Source organism: Halichondria panicea, chromosome 8, assembly GCF_963675165.1.
Source record: "Halichondria panicea chromosome 8, odHalPani1.1, whole genome shotgun sequence".
In the NCBI taxonomy this organism is placed as follows: Eukaryota; Metazoa; Porifera; class Demospongiae; order Suberitida; family Halichondriidae; genus Halichondria; species Halichondria panicea.
This window is the reverse complement of record NC_087384.1, coordinates 6,130,034-6,149,259: the sequence shown is the minus strand read 5'-3', so window position 1 is coordinate 6,149,259 and position 19,226 is coordinate 6,130,034. Positions and strand designations below refer to the sequence as shown.

Below are 19,226 nucleotides of genomic sequence, written 5' to 3'. Positions count from 1 at the left end.
AATGCGGAGAATCCTCAGAATTGGTCTGTGTTTGCACATTTGAATACCACATGCACCCAGGCATGCTGAGGCATGCCAAAATTATTTTATCGTGAATATGTACGCTCCGCTTCGTTCAGCATTTGTGTGCAAATTTTCCTGTAGCACGGTACGATATTCCCATGCCTGCATGGTTTATTATTCAGCTAGAGAGTAAGAGATTTAAGTCATATAATACCAAAAATGAAAGTGATTGATGTACCTGCCTGTAACGTTGTTAACAAGTGAACCAAAAATCAAGTGAATGATTGTGATCCGTGACATTGTTCCTATAGAAATAATTGTTAAGATTACACACAGCAATTAATCTACTGTACATTTGATGAACAGAGTGTCATCTACTATAAATCCACCACTCTTTAGTTCAGTGTGAGATACAAAACGTGGACAACCACTCGCAATGTTCATGTCCGACTTTGGCTTGCGGAACGAACTGCTCATGGGGTCTGGTTTAAAGCTGTCAATGATGTCCCTATTCCCCGTCTGATTGATCAGCTTAAAGGTAACTTTAGATGTAAAAGGCCATGACAGAATATTGTCAAACTCTCCCTTCATTATTACAAAGAAGAGTGACATGTGAGTGTTCTTTCCGATACCGTCTCCTAGGATGTATAGCCTGAGGCACATCTTGTAGCCGTACTTCCCCGTGTGAAACGGAAGGCTGAAGATCGAGGTGTATTTGCCTGATTGTGCGTCGGCCATCCTCTGACTAAACTGCGGTATCTTCCAAATCATTTGGCCATCGTGGGAACTATTTTCTATCAGTGATAATCGAAAGTCTCTATCCTCGTACTCGGCTTGTTTTGATTTCATTGCTCTCTCTAAACTACTCACTTTTTTTACAAGTGTATCGATTTCTTCATCCTTTTTTCTCAGTTGTGTGGTCAGTCTCGTGTCCAGCTCAAGCTTGACCTTTTCCGTAACACTAGCGAAAGCAGCTGTACTTGCCTCATCGCTGTAGATCCTTCTGCTTCGGTAGCCATAGTCATCGTGTTTTAGTGCTGAGCGTTTCATTTTGCTTCCTTTGCTAGTAAGGACTCCGTCTCTCTCAACCACGCTAGCACTCTCGGAACTGATGGCTGACGGTAGTAGTGGGCGTAAGAGACTCAAAATACCAGCCATTAGCTGTAGATGCTCCAGTCCACACTCAGCTATGTGCTTTTGCAGTTCCTGTTTTGTTCCCTGTGAACAATAATAAAGGTTGTATATAGTGAAGCCAATATTAATTTATACAAGGAATTGCATTGTCAAACTCATTATAATTATAAGAGTATATATATAGTTATAAGAGTATATTATAGTTGTACTATATACAAATAAATGTTTGATGCTATACAAGAGTTTGCAATCCTCTGTATATAGCATCTTAGTTGTTTTGCTTACTCGTATAGACTACTTACTGTTTGGCTGTGTTGGCATCCTAGAGAAGCTAGTGGACACGTCACATTAGAGGCGAATGTACACGTCTTCAGATGAGCCTCCAAAGCAGCCGTCTTGTCCTCCCATTGGCAACCGTTGTCTTTGTAGGGGCAAAGGACCATCATCTTTGATATCTCTTTCCTCACAAAGCGATCGGGGAAGCACTGGTCTCCATCTGATTTGAGGTCTTCTTGGCAGTCAGGTTGCGGGCACTTGGGGGAACTGTAGAATAGTAATATGTTAATTTGCAGTCCAGGTATGTGTATAGTTGTGCAGATGGCCACCGGATCGTCAAGGTTAGATTTACTGTCTGTCAGATCTGGTAGATTTACCATGCAGGCTAGTAATATTAAGGGCTTAAAAAGAGAAGAGCAAAATATAAAGTGGGCCGCAGGAATGTGTATATGTACCTAATATATATAGCTGTGGAGTTGTTATAGTAGCTGGTGTTGTAGTATATAGCTATATAGTGTTATAGGTTATAGTAGCTAGTAGCTAGTGTTGTAGTAGCTAGTGTTTTGTAGGTAGTCTATATAATTATACTGTACATGAGAATCTTTCTACACATGCAAGTTCATTACATTTTTAATCTAGTCAATTTGAACTCACCTAGTTGCCATTAGCTTATCTGCACAGCTCTCACACAGCCAGTGACCACACACTGACTGTACAGCATCCTTGCAGAGATGGTGACAGTGAGGGCAAGTATACTTATCAAAGAGATCCAAGTTCTGTACTGTGCTGCGAGCTATTTTATAGCTTGCCATGTTGCTATGTTGATAAGAGTGGCAGATTCAATCCCATGCACCTTGTAGATCTGCATGCAATTGGTGCATGCTGCTACTTTATATAGATCTAGATCTAGATTCCATTGCAGTGCTGGTGACTGACCTGGTGTGAAACCTTAGCAATGACTGGGTTTTCCCAGGGAGATATTGCAACGGTCAGAGCAATAGAATGCTCACATTCATGATGTCATGATGACATAAGATTAAGTTAAGTACCACAAAAACATTGCTATAGGATTGGCCGGGAAAATGCCTCCAAAATATCAAAATAAGCGACAGGGAAGAGCCAGGCCCCTACGTCAATTCGTCACAACTTCATTCACGGGTCTATTACGATGGCCAACAGAGAATCCAATTGACAATTAAGTGTTGTTGGGTGAAAATAATATTCTCGACATTACATGCTACAGTACATTTTTGTGCCAAAAATTTAAAAGTGGTACATACTGTAGTTGATGTAATTACAGCGCCAGTATAAATTCAAAATTGTTGGCCATAATTATACCACCATTATAAATTAATTTGTGCGTAGTCTCGCAAAAATAACTATTTTTCTGGTGCTGTAATTACATCAACTACGGTATGTTCATTCTCACTGGCACATGCACATTTTGCATACATGCACACAATCATACAGTTAGAGATCGGAGGCAGCGATATTGAGGAGTGTGTGGAAGCTGTTACAAGTGTGAGGGATGTGGAGGCTGTGAGGGATGTGGAGACTGTGGAGTGCCCTGTGTGTGGTGTGAACGATTAACTGAAATTAGAGTATGTGCATATCTCTTATTTCATCTTGCTGTATATCTGTCTGTCTGTGCTGTTCAAGGCAACCACACTTCATGACACTTACAGCATAATTCATCAGATACTATAAATTATGCTTGCAGTTGCAGTATCCATATAAAAAGCCTAACTGGCACTGTCATACACGTAGCTACTTGTTGAACATGAGTATTAATTAACACACAAGGGATTCTTGCTTGTTACAGGGTCACACCGCTTGTTTGGCCGGCTTTACACTCGCCGTAGTACTCGGCCACTTAGCTTTACTCACTACTTATATGCCGTAAAAATACCCCTGGGAAATACCCTGGGGATTTCTCGGTAGCATTTTTGACATAGACTAATTATTATCAGCAGCTTTCATCATGGGCTTTTATCTTTGCGGGAAGACCCTGGGTAGTCTCCCGAGTTTATCCGGCATCTGCTGACCATAAATGGTGCCATAATTTCTATAGGCTGAAAGAGCCAGCATGCAGTAATATAATTATGACCTACATGTAATGATAAATCCACCACACATGCACGTACTCCGTGCCCGCGCCAATTAACACACACACGGTGACATCTATATATGCGCATATATTTTAGAGATAAACTTGTAGCATGTGATCATCCCCTACGTACACTACATACACTACATGCAGTACACTACATACAGTACATGCATGTACCCAGTCAGCAATAATTATTGAATCAACGCCAATTAATTATGTGACCTTTCTTGTCATGTATATTTATATAAAAGAATTATACACGTAGCAACAAATCGTTCCAATATAAAAATTAATTTGTGTCAATCATTAATTCATACCTGTAACCATGCATGCATGTGCGAACACAGAAAAAATGAATTTGTTCATATAGATTAATTAAGTCTGTCCTCATTAAAAGCGTCTTCTGCCGGACCCCTGAGACCTGGAGAGAGAGATGGGATGACATGAAGTCTGCTACATGGCATCTATGCATGGCTAGAATACAATACCAAAGGCGTATAAAAAGAGAGAGGGAATGCAACAGCTTGTGAGCAAAAACTAAAGTGTGCGGTGGAAAAGTAGATTTTTGTGTACAGCTATATAGTACATATAGTACATATAGTACCAGGAGTACATGAATATTCATGTACTCCTGATAGTACGTATATCTGTTCTGTGGCTTTAGTTTTTGCTCAAACGTAGGGTTGATAGTCAGTTGCATGCCCTCTCAGTCAGTTGCATGCCCTTTCTCTTTTTATACGCCCTTGACAATGGTGTCATCACGTGTATAAAGCAATTTAGAATGGGTATTACAAGAATCAGGTGCAGTGTGAAAATGGTCCCACTATACACCGCTGACATGCAAACCCTCGGCATTAATTTGGGGTTTAGTCTACCGCCTCGAGTCAAAGCCGCGTATATACATGCAGTATAAGCCAACGTGCACAGGTTCAAGCTTCTTAGCTTGTATTCGACAGCGAAGCAAAAATCTGTAAAATTTAGAACTACTATAATTATATAGATCTAACTTGTTGTGTTGAGGCTATGATCTATGGTACAAACACAGCGCTATTGCATCCAGGTGAGCGCAGGCTCAGAACGCCGCACAGACAGACAGACAGACAGACTGGCTGACACACTACTATAACCCGAGTCGCCGCACCGCAGCCTTAGGTTAATTAACAAACAGAACATGTATAATACGTGATACACTTTATACAGTAGTATAGACTTACATGTTTCTGGAGTGCTGTCCCTGCTGTAGAGTCCTTGCTGCCTGCTGAGCTCTGAACTGAGCCTCTAGCCGTGAGAACATTCCCCCGGCCATACCAACCTCTCGAGTCTTGTTAGAGATGGTCAGCCTCTGAGAGAAGTGGGCCTCCAGTGCAGCCAGACGTCTCTCATCTGTATGCGCATGGGGTGGAGGGAGAAAACAGTAGTAATAGCACATGATTATGGTAATGGTTAAATTTGCTGAAACATGATATTTTAATCTTGATTTGGTACAAAATACATGCAGTGTAGGCAGTAGTGGAGGGGGAGAACAATAGTAGTTTCGTGAGCGGTACACAGTACAGCAAACTAGCATACATTTTGCTGAAACTACACTCAAAATAGTTCCAAATATGCAGTGTTAACGTTTACAGCAGCATTATATAGAGGAGGGGTGAGTCTCTTAAAAAAGCTAAAAAAGTGCATTCAATTAACGTGTGCCCTAGTGTCCTCTGCACATGTTTTGGTTGCTCAACTCCTTATTTGGATTTAGGGTAGTTCGACTATTTCGAACCTGCGCTCGAACTATACTTCAATGTGGTTTAGAATGGTCAAACTGATCAATCAAAATTAATATGAAATAACCAAGGTACTGTAATTTATCAGACTGGAAATTGTTTTGAAACTTAGTACAGTGTGCGACTAAACAGTTGCACTAGCTATCTAAAAACTATATAAAATTATTATAGCTAATCCTCACTGCAGCACTCTTGCTAGCTATAAAGCTATGTTAACGTTGCTTTGAATGTATCTTAAGGTATTGCCTGGAACAAATGTAAACTTAAAGCACTAGAGTGTCCGCTGTATTAGAACAACGAAAATTTCCCAGTGTCCAGGACTGTGCACGAGCACTCACCACTTTCCCTTTGCATGTCCTGATTCCATCTCTGGGACTTGCGACTGTCCCAAATCCATTCCACAGGAGGGGGCAACCTGCACAGTCAATGAGTTCACAGCAAGCACACAATCACATGATCACTTACGGTGCCATGTCTTGTCGTGAGTTCTTCTGTCTGAGAGTCCCATACTAAGAGAGGATAAGAAAATACCTTGAAATACATGTACATTGTATAACATGTATATAGTTAATGCCTAGAAAAGACAAAAAAATGGGCTAGCTACTGAAAGGCCATTCAAATAGTGTGTCTATTATTATAAGCTTCCAATAGTTCACAGGAAACTTTAAATGGTACGTACATATGTGTTCAAGCTCTGCAATGAATTCGATCTCTTGATTAAATACAGACCATCTTTAGTGTACAGTCACTATTGACTCTAAACACACCAGTCTTCCCCTCTTGTGTTTGCTGGTGGACACTGGGAGTGGTGATCTGGCCACTGGGTCATCATCCTCATCCTCCTCTAGCTCTGATAGGTCATGTGACTGTTGTCGTGGAAATCTAGGATGCCTCGACGATGCCTTGATACCGTCTGCCGAGACTGATGATGTCATATGACACGAGCTGCTAGCTGACACACACCCAGATGATGAGGGTTGAGGTTTTCTCTCTTCACTACGAAGTAAGATTAGTTCGAGACAGTTTTGGTTAGTTGAGGAGGTGTCGTTTGGAGTGCCTGTTGATTCTGAGAGGCGCTTAAGTTGCTCTGCACAAATAGAGTCTCTGAGTTGTAGGAGAATGGTGTAGACTGGGTCTTGGTGTGAGGAGTGAGTAGATATCATGTGATCACGGTAAGTACATCCAGTCTGTAAGGGATTGTCGAGATGAAATTACATACACAAACAGTGCATTTAACATGTGTGTTTTTTCATATAGACAAGCACTGTACAATTTACAATTTAGCTGGCCAGCTAATTGAAACATGCACAGGCAAACACATTACTTTGTAGGTAGAGTAATATTATTAACAGATTTGTACTCTATGCAGCCAGTAATTGTTTAATTACATAAACATTGTGTAGTAGCTACATACGTGTACACCTCCCTCACCTGTGGGTGTGGTAGTGGGGAGAACCCGCTGACCCGCCTCTTACAGCACAGGTGCTCCGTCCCCAGGGCAGGACGAGGGTGATAGAGACAGAGTGGCAGCTGACAGCACTGGAACACCTGGGGGACACACAAGAGGTGTGTGAGAATCGGATCATTCATACCAGAAGGTCATGCGATATCTATGGAGCTCCTGTTCATACAATGTAGTATTGTTCAATGTACATGCATCAGATTATGCTCAAGATATTACCTATTATGCTATTCTTTTATGGTCAAGTTAACAGCCTATTACTCTTTTCAACCTGCCTATTATTCTCATAATTGTTATAAAGGTGTCTATTATGACAGCATAATTCTCACCTAAAAAGAGACCCCTATACATGCAGTGTAGGAAAAGTACAACTAGAACCGAGAAAAATTAATTCAGTCAGGTGGTGCTACATGTACACACTGCAGCAGTCTCTGCAGTACTCACTGCTGACCTGACGGCAATGGTCACAGGTGAGTGTGTTGACGGCCCCCCACAGCCTCCAGTATATGTCCCTAGGAGTGAGCCCCTCTCGTTTCTGCAATGATTGGATGTGTTTGTTGATGTCCCAGGACGAGTCTGCCTCGTGGGAGAACACCACTCGCCCTGTGCGATCCACCGTGAGCCTGCATGGGTACATTTAGAATATTTTGCAGACTGTTTGTTGCATATAGTACATGCATGTAGATATTTCTTGAGACTGACCTTTCAGTGATGCAGTGTAGAGTATCATACTGTTGTATTGTGAGTAGCTTCTGACAGTGTTTGCATCTGCAACAAAAACAATCACTGTAATTTTCAATACTGCCTAAAAGGTTGACTCACCTGTGTAGAGTGGTCCCACTGTTGGGGCACTCTGGTGTGGAGTTGGAGGGTTGGAACATCTGCTCCAGTTGGTAGAGGAACAGCTTACTGCACACAACACAGTACAAGTCATACCACAAACACATTATAATCTTCAAGTGTCAATAATGAAGACTAATTAAAATTTACACTGGAACGAAAGTGTACACACACTTGAGTGCATTTTGTGCCTTTTTCTCACCTCTTTACTTTGTCTTTCTTGTCTACCAGATTCTCAGCCTCCAGTGGAGTGAACTTTGACCCCAGCCTGGCGATAAGCTTGTCCTTGATGCAGCCCATGTTACAGGGTGCAGCCACCACACACGATAGGTTGTCATGGCAATAATCCAAACACAACTCGACCTGGAGGTAATGTTATAGGCAATCAAAATGATCTCTCCCATACGGATATAGCTATGCTTAGCAAACACACCAAAATAGAAATACTGGCAGTGGGTACATGTATAGATGTATTGCTCAGCTTGCTAGTTAATTACTGGTCTTGGAATTATGCTTGAAAGTAACCGGTACTAGTTAGATTGCACTGACTACCTTTATTACAGTTGACCTCACCAGAGTGTCCATCTTGAGGAAGTCCGAGGAGATGAGGATGGAGATAGCGTTTCCAGGCTCTAGGACGGAGGTCTCTAGAGGTTCCTCCAGTCTCTCACCACACGGACCCTCCGACAGACCTCTCTTTGTGTATCTAGTGTGTGTGTGTACGTGCATGTGTGTGGGCTGTCATTAATTGAGACTATTTCTGCTAAACAAATAATAGCTAGTGCGCTTAATATCTGCCATTGATGGTAAGCTTGGCCTAATACTATTACCATAAGTAGTGCATAGAGATCCAACCTTCGCATGTACTAGTAATACTTTGACTCCAGCCCTCACCTCATGAGCCAGTCGAACACAGGCACGTCACAGTGTACACTGATGTCCACCTCATCCCAGAGCTGTGTATCAGAGGAGGAGAGGTACTCGGCAAAGTAATGCATCTCCCTCACTAGGATCTCACGGGGGCACACAAAGTCCTTCTTCACTGCAAGGAGAGAGGGTGAGGATAATGTGAGCTCTGAAGGATGTGGATAATGCAAGCATGCATGCATGTACATACATAGCACTATACTGTGAAACTACATGTAATAATTATGAAACTGCATGTGTGTGTGTCTAGATATAGAAGACATACATGGAGCTCACGTTTCTTTGCGTCATCACAAACGTGGATGACCATGTTAGGTCCATGCTCACCCACAGAGGTGGTGGTCCTATGGGGAGATTGAGCAAGTCAGGTGATGAACATTATAATAAATGATTATACTCACTTGATGGTGGTTGAGCTGCCTCCACTGTCAATAGTCGTGGCTGATCCTTCAGCTGATATTTGAGTTGATGTAGGCCTGTATTAGGAAAGAGATCCAGTAAACAAGTGGGAGTACACACAAAATTAATTCCAAACAGAAAGTTCTACACATCAATCATATCATTATATACTTGTATCTATTATATACCATTACACTGACATACCCATTTACGGCATTTCCAGCAGACTCCTTGACAGTCTCCTCCTCCTCCACCCTCACACCACTCCTCTGCCCACCTCCTCTCAGTACAGCTGCACTGTTGGTACCATTCAGCATTGTCTGACAGAAATTAGCCACGAAATTCCCCCCATTTCTCTCAGCGACGACCCCCGTAAGGGGTTTACTAGGACTGCTCTCAGTGAAATTCTTGGAGCGTTCTGATAACACACTGGGTGGCCGAGAGGTCGAGTGGTGGGTGTGATCTTGTACAGAGTTGTGGGCGTGTCTGTTTAATGGCTGATTGAGCATGGAGCGGACTAGTTTGCTGATTTGCTTCCGACCGTGGCTTGAGATGGGTCGACCAGTAGCAGTCAGTCCTGAGAGATCACCAGCCACTGTGCTGTTGGTCAGTCGAAGCTCTTCCCACCTCTGAGCACACTACAAACATTACATACATGCATACACTAGCTCTAAAGCAATAATTATTTCTTAGCATTAATTATATCTAGATTATATCTACATAGCTAGATGTAGCTACAACTGAAATAACTAGGTGCAAACAATTGTTCACAGCTAAAATACCTCTAAATGAATAGAATGCACTTCTTGAAATACAATAGCAATGCAGCTACTGTACTAAGTACCTGTTGTGGAGTGGTTCCTGGCACTAGCTTGGCTATGTTGTCCCAGATCCTGGGGTTGGAGGTGTGGAAGTCAGCAGAGTTCATGAAGGTCCTCAGCATGAGGTCTAGAGCTACTGCTCTAGAGGCTGGACCACTTCTTGGGTAGGCCATTCTCCGATCTGGGAATGTATTATTTTTGCAAGGTAGCCCCTCCCACTATTTGCAATGCTTTTTTGTTTATGATTTTTTTTTTACAGTTTTTTTACTTTTACAATAGATGACCTTTTCCTTACTGAATATTGGCTTATGATAAAAATACATTAAAGCAAAACAAACAAACACACACAACACACAATATAACGTTTTTGGGTCTAATTATCTATTTTTTATGTTGACATTCTAGTGATTCCTTGAGTAGTGAGCACGCTTGCTTTGCTTGGTCGTTGCAGCTAAGAGCCAACAAAGCTTGTAGTAGAACTCGATAAGTAGCTGTTCCACTGAGTAGAGCCTTAGATTTCCATTTCTTAAGACAGTTCAATCTCATCATTTCTATATTGCATTGATTGTTATATTTGATGGCTTCAATCTCAGCTGGCGTTAATCCTAGCCGCGTTGCTACTAGCTCCCACTTTTCCAGCTGCAGTGAAATATTTAATATATGTTCATCTTCGCACTCCCCATCCACGTCTTTGTACGTCAATCCATTGCTTGATAGTAGGGCATCTAATTCTGTAGCCTCGTCCCCACACCCACTTCCACTTCTTACTGATCGCTTTCTCAAGAGGCCTGCTACTTCGGTGATAGGTGACAGAACTGCTTGTTCAGTAGTGTGTTCCTGCCCTCGTGCCACAGAAATCCCTCGAAGTGATCCCTCTTCAACAGATGTGGTGGGAATTTCCTGTATTGAATCAGTCAAAATACACAATCTCGCTGAGCACTAATGAACTGGTGTTGCATGAGTGTTCCCTAAATTATACACTATGGTGTGTACGCTTTGCATAGAATCGCAACATTACTTAGTGTTATCTGTGATCAATCGGAATGCTTAACTATGCCCATATTACCGACTACCCTCAACTTTGATTTTGCAAAGATTCTTATAGTGTATGTAGTAGCAGAGGTTCTGCGACTCAAATGCGTAACACACACAATGCTAACTCTAAGAATTCCCTGAAAACACATCAATAGTTTAAGGTTATTAAATGCTTGTAAGTATAATGCGTTTTGAAAGCGTTAACTTAGTCCAAAAGGTCAAAGATCACAACATTTTTCATACCCTCACCTACAGCTTGTTCGTCGAGGGGTATCATTGATTTTTAAATTTCATACTAGTTAATTACATTTTTACAGTTGTAAAGCCTAATTACGAGTCTAGCTATGTCGAACACGAAGCAGTCTAGGGGCTAGACATATACATACAGTGCACTCACACAATTGATGTAAGGTTTGGCTCGAAGTACAAATTTAGGCACACACAAACACTCACCTTTATGTAATGACAGACGTTGTCAGCAATCTCCCCTTTCTTCAGCTTTACCAACATCTCGAGAAGGGCCCTGAATGTCGCTTGTGAGAGCTTCTTACTTTTCCAGATTTTCAAACACATGATCATGGCTAGGTGGTTACTTTCTGTTTTCCGGGCATCGCTATGTTCACCAGGTGATAATTCCATCGCATCGACATAGTATTCCACATTGTCAAACCAGGCAGCCAAATATAATACGTCTTTTTGCTGGATTTCACGGTCGATTTGGAAAGTAGTGAGCTGATATTTGTCCATCAGCTTTTGAAGAGCTATACTCACTGGTTGGGCAGATGATCCTAAAGTGTGCCCAGTAGCCAATGCTGTATGAGAATATGACATTGTTACAACTAGCATATATACACAATAGGCCCTATACCGTATAGCACAAAATTTTTGAGGCACTCTTGTGGGGTTGGACAGCTTACCGAAAGCCACGCCTTTAATCTTTGCACATTATAGCAGATAATGTGGAATTTATTTTCGTGTAGGATTGTTAACCAACGAAAACAGCGAAAATTAAGCCCCTCGAAAATTTCACGCTATACAATATATCTGATATTTAATACATACATGTAGTCCCAATTAGCACCCCTGTCCAGCACTGAAGCTGCCTTCCATATCCCGAATTCTAAGGTTGAGCTGGTTACTATAAGCTCCGAATAAAGCTTAGCAAGCCTGGAACTACGGCTAGAATACTAGAAAGTTGAACAGAAACGCATCCATACTGATTTACTACACCTGGTGGAGGTGACAAAGACGAAGGATCTTCTTTTTTCGGCTCACTGGCTTGGGCAGTAGTACTGGGCTGATATTTGTCCATCAGCTGTTGAAAAACTGTGCCCACTGTACGAGAAGATGGTCCTGCAGTGTGCCCAGTAGCCGGTGCTGTATAAGAACATGAAATAAAGACACATTGTTGTATAATTAGCATAGACGATGTGTTATATGCAGATACAATTATAATGCTTACACACCTGTATTTTGGAGCCAGATCATTTCTTCAGACTGGATCTCCGATGTGATACTCTCATCAAAAGTACATCTTTGATTGCCGTCCTCCAAGAGTACTGCCGCATGGAAATGAGGAACCTCCGCAGAATGTGATAAAGAAGAAAGTGTATACAAGGACAAAAGAAAGCTAATCATAAAACTTGCCTTTAGCCTCGATCCCAGGCCGAGTTTAACACATAATTTTTGTGTATGAATACTTCAAATACTTTTTTATGGCAAGGAATTTGTCAACATATATAGTTGCCATTCAGGGGCACAAAGAAAAAACCATCAGTATAAGCGACACAACTACATTTGTAATATCCTACTATTAATAAACACTATTCTACAAAGTTGTTCAATTATAGCTGCATGTGCATATCTTTCTCTGTATTCAGTCGCAATACCAGTAGCAAAATCCTTTGCAGACGGTAGGCCCAGCAAGCTGCACGCCCCAGCATGCAGCTCTCACTTGTGGAACTCTTACAGGGATTCTTCGACAAAATGCCTGTGTACATGCAGTATTTGTATGAACATGATTCACCTTTCATTACTGCATGTACTCACTTGAATTGATCTAGTTCCCCTTTGACATGCTCTGGTACAAGACCTCTGATTGCAGTCAGCAGCATCCACATCTGGAACGGAAAAGGTGGCTACCAATATGGCCACAATCAATACTACCACAGGAATTTTCATGCTCAGTACTGCTTTCAATTTCAACTGACAGCTATAGTGTTCAGACACATGCACTCTTTTATATGGGAGAATCTAGGATGTACGCATTCCCAAATTATTCTTTGTGGAGTACATGGTTCCTATGTTGATCTACATTTTGGTACCTATTAGTAGCATGTATTGTACAAGGAACCAATATGTATAGCTTGTAAGAAGTAATCCCTACAATATGTGTTGTAGGGATTACTTCTTACAAGCTACATCGGCATGTTCTAATGTACATGTATACACGTAGAGAGTGTGTATACTTGAGTCATATACCAAGAGTTCCTTAGGATACGTATATCTATATACTGCGTATAACGGGAAAATTTGGTGATTTGGCACACTTTTCGAATATCACCAATATTAAAGCTATATATAAGTGGTGGACGCAATGTCTTGACATATATAGTAGAGTTTTAGCCCGAGACGCTAAATTAAAGCACAAGCCAATTTCAAAATGTTTGTTCAAAATGGCTTATTCACTTAATTCATCGTTATATTATTATGGTATAGTAGTGTCATATACTGGCCGTAAACTTTATGCCCATCTCTCCATATCTCAGGGGTCTGGTAGAAAATGCTAAAGCGCAACAAACACCAACTTTTTTTCGTTACATATATTTATCACATCAGTGCATATTCCGATTCGTTTTCACACATACATGATTCAACGTGGACAATTTTGCAGTGATACAAATACAGTTGCTAGTATGTTGTTCTAGTGTTATGGAACAGAAATGGCCTGTATCTATGCACAGGAGAACCATGCAGTGTAGAAGTAGCCCTACAAATGCAGGGGTGTAGTCAGGAATTGAGAGAGGGGGGTGCTTGATGAATGGATGCAACAAGTTACCAGTGTGCGAAACACACTGGCGGCGCACCTAAATACCCCCTCCACCGCAAATATTTGTTGTTACATGCTCTGAGATTGATTCTAACGCAATCTGACTATAGAAACGACAATTATACAAAATGTTATTCAGCTAGTTACAAATAATAATGGAGGAGTCAACCAAAATGTAATAGTTCAATGCGTCGAGGGTGGTGACGAGCAATGAACTTGCATTCTGCAGCAGGCAGAATCCAGAATCACAGAGAAACTCAAAGAGTTGGTGATGTTCGACCATGATTGTTGTTAAAAAGTATCGATGCCAAAAGTCCAAGTTTAAAATTAATGGCTGCATCATATCAGCAGAGCCTTGCAGCTATATTCTCACTCTTGCAGCTATCAATAGCTAGCATTCTAGTGCAGAGCTAACTAAGTAGAGTAGCAACACTGCATACATTTTTCTACACACTTTTCTGGAAAGGCTGAAATGGCATTCAAGGAAAGCAAAACTAGGCATAACTCAAGAACCAAGCATTTATATTTTGCAAACCTACGAAAGAAAACATAACTAGAAGCCTATAGAAACTCTTACTTTTTTGGAGTACTATTCCTGATGTAGAATCCTTGCCGCCTGCTAAGCTCTGAACTGAGCCTCTAGCCGTGAGAACATCCCCCCGGCCATACCAGCCTCTCGGCTCTTGTTGGACTGGAGGGGGTCAGCCTCTGGGAGAAGTGAGCCTTCCAGAGTGCAGCCAGACGTCTCCCATCTGTGCATGCATGGGTAGGGTGGAGAATAGTATATAGTAGCATATAATTATGTTTTGCTGAAACATGCTTGATTCAGTGGAGTAGAAACAGTTAAAAGGTTGGGGGGCCACTTGGGTGGTGCAAAACACCACCCAAGTGGGACTGCCCCTGGCATGGAGCGCCAGAAAATTTGAGGCAAGAAGCCACACCTTCTCATTATGACATTCAAATATGAACATTGATGAGCATTATTCCATACTCTATTCCATTCCGCATTCCTCTAATTAAGCATAAAAAGCACACTTAATGGTAGTCTTACTGAATTCTGTGCATGCAGCAGCTATAGTAATACAGCTTTGTCATGGTCCACCAAAGTCCATTATACTATCATTTTTGTGTACAGATACTTTGAATACTTTTTATGGCAAGAAATTTGTCAACATATAGTTGCCATTCAGGGGCACAAAGAAAAATCCATCAATAAGCACAGCTAATTACTATTAAACAGGCCTATATAAATGCTACTCTACAAAGTTGTTCAATTAGCTGTGCATATCTTTCTCTGTATTCAGTCACAATACCAGTAGCAAAATCCTTTGCAGGCGGTAGGCCCAGCAAGCTGCACAGCCCAGCATGCGGCTCTCACTTGTGGAACTCTTACAGGGATTCTTCGACAAAATGCCTGTATACATGCAGTATTTGTATGAACATGATTCACCTTTCATTACTACTGCATGTACTCACTTGAATTGATCTAGTTCCCCTTTGACATGCTCTGGTACAAGACCTCTGATTGCAGTCAGCAGCATCCACATCTGGAACGGAAAAGGTGGCTACCAATATGGCCACAATCAATACTACCACAGGAATTTTCATGCTCAGTACTGCTTTCAATTTCAACTGACAGCTATAGCGTTCAGATACACTCTTTTATATGGGAGAATCTAGGATGTACACATTCCCAAATTATTCCTTGTGGAGTACATGGTTCCTATGTTGATCTACATTTTGGTACCTATTAGTAGCATGTATTGTACAAGGAACCAATATGTAGCTTGTAAGAAGTAATCCCTACAATATGTGTTGTAGGGATTACTTCTTACAAGCTACATCGGCATGTTCTAATGTACAAATATACACGTACTTGAGTTATATACCAAGAGTTCATTAGGATACGTATATCTATATACTGCGTATAACGGGAAAATTTGGCGATTTGGCATACTTTTCGAATATCACCAATATTAAAGCTAAGCGGTGGACGCAACGTCATTGACATAATTATATAGTAGCCACGCCTGAGACGCTAAATTAAAGCACAAGCCAATTTGTTCAAAATGGCTTATTCACTTATGGTATAGTAGTGTCATACTGGCCGCAAACTTTATGCCAATCTCTCCAGATCTCAGGGGTCTGGTAGAAAATGCTAAAGTGCAACAAACACCAACTTTTTTCGTTACATCTATTTATCACATCAGTGCATATTCCGATTCATTTTCACACATAAATGATTCTACATGGACAATTTTCAGTGGTACAAATACAGTTGCCAGTATGTTTTTCTAATGTTATGGAACAGAAATGGCCTGTATCTATGCACAGGAAAACCATACCGTGTAGAAGTAGCCCTACACATGCAGGGGTGTAGTCAGGAATTGAGAGAGGGGGGTGCTTGATGAATGGATGCAACAAGTTACCAGTGTGCGAAGCGCACTGGCGGCGCACCTAAATACCCCCCACCGCAAATATTTGTTGTTACATGCTCTGAGATTGATTCTAACGCAATCTGACTATAGAGAAACGACAATTATACAAAATTTTATTGAGTGGGTGATCGACCACGATTGTTGTTAAAAAGGATCGATGCCAAAGTTAAAATTAATGGCTGCATCAGCAGAGCCTTGCAGCTATATTCTCACTCTTGCAGCTATCAATAGCTATAGCATTCTAGTGCAGAGCTAACTAAGTAGAGTAGCAACACTGCGTACGCACTTTTCTGAAAAGGCTGCAATGGCATTTAAGGAAAGCAAAACTAAGCATAACTCAAGGACTAAGCATTTATATTTTGCAAACCCACGAAAGAAAACATGACTAGAAGCCTATAGAAACTCTTACTTTTTTGAAGTGCTATTCCTGATGTAGAATCCTTGCCGCCTGCTAAGCTCTGAACTGAGCCTCTAGCCGTGAGAACATTCCCCCGGCCATACCAGCCTCTTGGCTGTTAGAGGAGGTCAGCCTCTGAAAAAAGTGGGCTTCCAGTGCAGCCAGACGTTTCTCATCTGTGGATGCATGGGGTGGGGTGAAGAGAACAGTAATATAGCATACGTTTTACTGAAATATGCTTGATGTGATAGTAGTTCCAAATACATGCAGTGTTTACAGCAGCATTAGGAGGGGTGGGTAACTTAAAAAGCCTAAACTAAAAGTTATGCTCTATCAAAAATGTGTCCTCTGCACATGTTCTGGTTGTTCAACTTCTTATTTGGATTTAGGGTAGTTCGACTATTTCGAATCTGCCGCTCGAACTACATGATTCTTCAAGGTGGAGCCAATCAGCCTCAACTTCAACCCATCCCAGCACTTGCTATTGTTTTTCACGTATTTGACAGAGTATATGTATTGGGAGCCATTAACAGATAATCTCTTACATGTAGTCTCAGAACAAGATAGAAGTACGTATTATTGTTCATTATATATACAGCTATATAAACAATAAAGCTAGCATTAAGTGACTCCAGAGGCCACACAAGTACACAAGCACGCCTACAACAAATGGCTGCTTCCACCCAAACCAGCAGAGCCTTCGGTAAGTGGCCGGTTTAAAATGGTCAAACTAATCGATGAGTATATACTGGAAATAACAAATGTATACTGCTGTGCACGAGCACTCACCACTTGCATGTTCTGATTCCATCTCTGGGACTTGCGACTGTCTAAATCCATTTCACGAGAGGGGGCAACTTGCACAGTCAATGGGTTCACACACACTAGACACAGTCACAATGACTACTGACGGCGCCATGTCTTGTCATGAGTTCTTCTGTCTAAGAGTCCCATACTAAGAGAGGAGAAGAAATACCTTACTATTTTTGCTAAACTTGTAGTAAAATAGCTAGTTGCACTTAAAATCTACCATCGATCGTAAGCTTGACCTATGTAACACTATTGCCATAAGTAGTGCATAGAGAGAGATCCAACCTTCGCATGTACTAGTAATACTTTGACTCCAGCCCTCACCTCATGAGCCAGTCGAACACAGGCACGTCACAGTGTACACTGATGTCCACCTCATCCCAGAGCTGTGTGTCAGAAGAGGAGAGGTACTCGGCAAAGTAGTGCATCTCCCTCACTAGGATCTCACGGGGGCACACAAAGTCCTTCTTCACTGCAAAGAAGTGGGAGGGAGGATAATGTGAGCTTTTCAGGATGTGGGTAATGCATGCATGTGTACATATAGCACTACTGTAAATTAATTATAAAACTGCATGAGTAGATAGAATGCATGGAGCTTATGTTTCTTTGCGTCATCAAACGTGGATGACCATGTTAGGTCCATGCTCACCCACAGAGGTGGTGGTCCTATGGGGAGATTGAGCAAGTCAGGTGATGAACAATTAATACTTTATGCTCACTTGATGGTGGTTGAGCTGCCTCCACTGTCAATAGTCGTGGCTGATCCTTTAGCTGATATTTGAGCTGATGTAGGCCTGAAGAGATCCAGTAAAAAAGTTAATGAATATAAATATGAGAGTACACAGTTTCCTACATTGTATGTACATGTATATCATTATACTTGTGCCGACCATTTCATTGACATACCCATACATTTACGGCATTTCCAGCAGATTCCTTGGCAGTCTCTTCCTCCTCCTCCCTCACACCACTCCTCTGCCCACCTCCTCTCAGTACAGCTGCACTGTTGGTACCATTCAGCATCGTCTGACAGAAATTGGCCACGAAATTCCCCATTTCTCTCAGTGACCCCCGTAAGGGGACTACTGGGACTGCTCTCAGTGAAACTCTTGGAGCATTCTGATAACACACTGGGTGGCCGAGAGGTCGAATGCTGGGTGTGGTCTTGTACAGAGTTGTGGGCATGTCTGTTTGAGCATGGAGCGGACTAGTTTGCTGATTTGCTTCCGACCGTGGCTTGAGATGGGTCGACCGGTAGCAGTCAGTCCTGAGAGATCACCAGCCACTGTACTGTTGGTCAGTCGAAGCTCTTCCCACCTCTGAGCACACTACAGTGTGAACATTACATACATGCATACACTCTAGCTCTAAAGCAATATTTCTTTGAGCATATACTATCTTAGATCTAGCTACAACTGAAATAACTCTAGGTGCAAACAATTGTTCACAGCTAAAATACCTCTAAATGAATAGAATGCACTTCTTGAAATACAATAGCAATGCAGCTACTGTACTAAGTACCTGTTGTGGAGTGGTTCCTGGCACTAGCTTGGCTATGTTGTCCCAGATCCTGGGGTTGGAGGTGTGGAAGTCAGCAGAGTTCATACAGGTCCTCAGCATGAGGTCTAGAGCTACTGCTCTAGAGGCTGGACCGCTTCTTGGGTAGCCCATTCTCCGATTTAATTGGGAATGGCTTTTGCAAGGTAGCCCCTCCCACTATTTGCAATGCTTTTTTGTTACAGTTTTTGACTTTTAC

General features: G+C 41.7%; 4 protein-coding genes across 11 annotated transcripts in view; all 4 read right to left on the bottom strand.

The window, feature by feature from the left end:
* The window catches only part of LOC135340410 (TNF receptor-associated factor 3-like), a 32,058-nt gene that overhangs the window by 7,995 nt on the left and 4,837 nt on the right, over nt 1-19,226 (bottom strand). The window contains exons 1-4 of one of the 2 annotated variants that reach the window (XM_064536760.1): nt 3,214-3,374; nt 2,068-2,980; nt 1,440-1,680; nt 197-1,221 (exon numbers count right to left, since the gene is read on the bottom strand). In XM_064536760.1, coding sequence (XP_064392830.1) covers nt 343-1,221; nt 1,440-1,680; nt 2,068-2,225 — 1,278 coding nt within the window. In that variant the 5' untranslated portion in view covers nt 2,226-2,980; nt 3,214-3,374 and the 3' untranslated portion in view covers nt 197-342. Of the gene's footprint in view, nt 1-196; nt 1,222-1,439; nt 1,681-2,067; nt 2,981-3,213; nt 3,375-19,226 lie in introns of those variants that run through there. The other variant, XM_064536759.1, reaches the window with a different exon arrangement.
* On the bottom strand, nt 3,761-9,956 carry LOC135340386 (SANT and BTB domain regulator of class switch recombination-like). The gene is made up of 16 exons (XM_064536723.1): nt 9,765-9,956; nt 9,125-9,558; nt 8,923-8,997; nt 8,798-8,865; nt 8,489-8,636; nt 8,168-8,300; nt 7,797-7,957; nt 7,577-7,663; nt 7,457-7,522; nt 7,206-7,377; nt 6,724-6,840; nt 6,060-6,479; nt 5,758-5,801; nt 5,631-5,707; nt 4,738-4,906; nt 3,761-3,944 (listed from the first exon to the last, which is right to left on the bottom strand). Exons 1-16 carry the CDS (start codon nt 9,912-9,914, stop codon nt 3,914-3,916), a joined length of 2,352 nt encoding a protein of 783 aa, XP_064392793.1. The 5' UTR covers nt 9,915-9,956; the 3' UTR covers nt 3,761-3,913.
* Nucleotides 10,027-13,066, bottom strand: LOC135340415 (uncharacterized). The gene is made up of 5 exons (XM_064536765.1): nt 12,826-13,066; nt 12,243-12,766; nt 12,007-12,153; nt 11,230-11,588; nt 10,027-10,641 (listed from the first exon to the last, which is right to left on the bottom strand). Exons 2-5 carry the CDS (start codon nt 12,412-12,414, stop codon nt 10,123-10,125), a joined length of 1,197 nt encoding a protein of 398 aa, XP_064392835.1. The 5' UTR covers nt 12,415-12,766; nt 12,826-13,066; the 3' UTR covers nt 10,027-10,122.
* Nucleotides 15,662-19,150, bottom strand: LOC135340440 (SANT and BTB domain regulator of class switch recombination-like). 7 transcript variants are annotated; one of them, XM_064536792.1, is made up of 7 exons: nt 18,992-19,150; nt 18,377-18,798; nt 18,190-18,264; nt 18,120-18,136; nt 17,795-17,942; nt 17,450-17,615; nt 15,662-16,836 (listed from the first exon to the last, which is right to left on the bottom strand). In XM_064536792.1, the coding sequence occupies exons 1-2, from the start codon at nt 19,139-19,141 to the stop codon at nt 18,568-18,570; spliced, it is 381 nt and encodes a 126-aa protein (XP_064392862.1). In that variant the 5' UTR covers nt 19,142-19,150; the 3' UTR covers nt 15,662-16,836; nt 17,450-17,615; nt 17,795-17,942; nt 18,120-18,136; nt 18,190-18,264; nt 18,377-18,567. The 7 variants fall into 4 exon arrangements, with proteins under 7 accessions (XP_064392862.1, XP_064392866.1, XP_064392864.1 ...); XM_064536794.1 differs by having other exon boundaries at nt 17,795-17,937; XM_064536793.1 differs by having other exon boundaries at nt 18,383-18,798.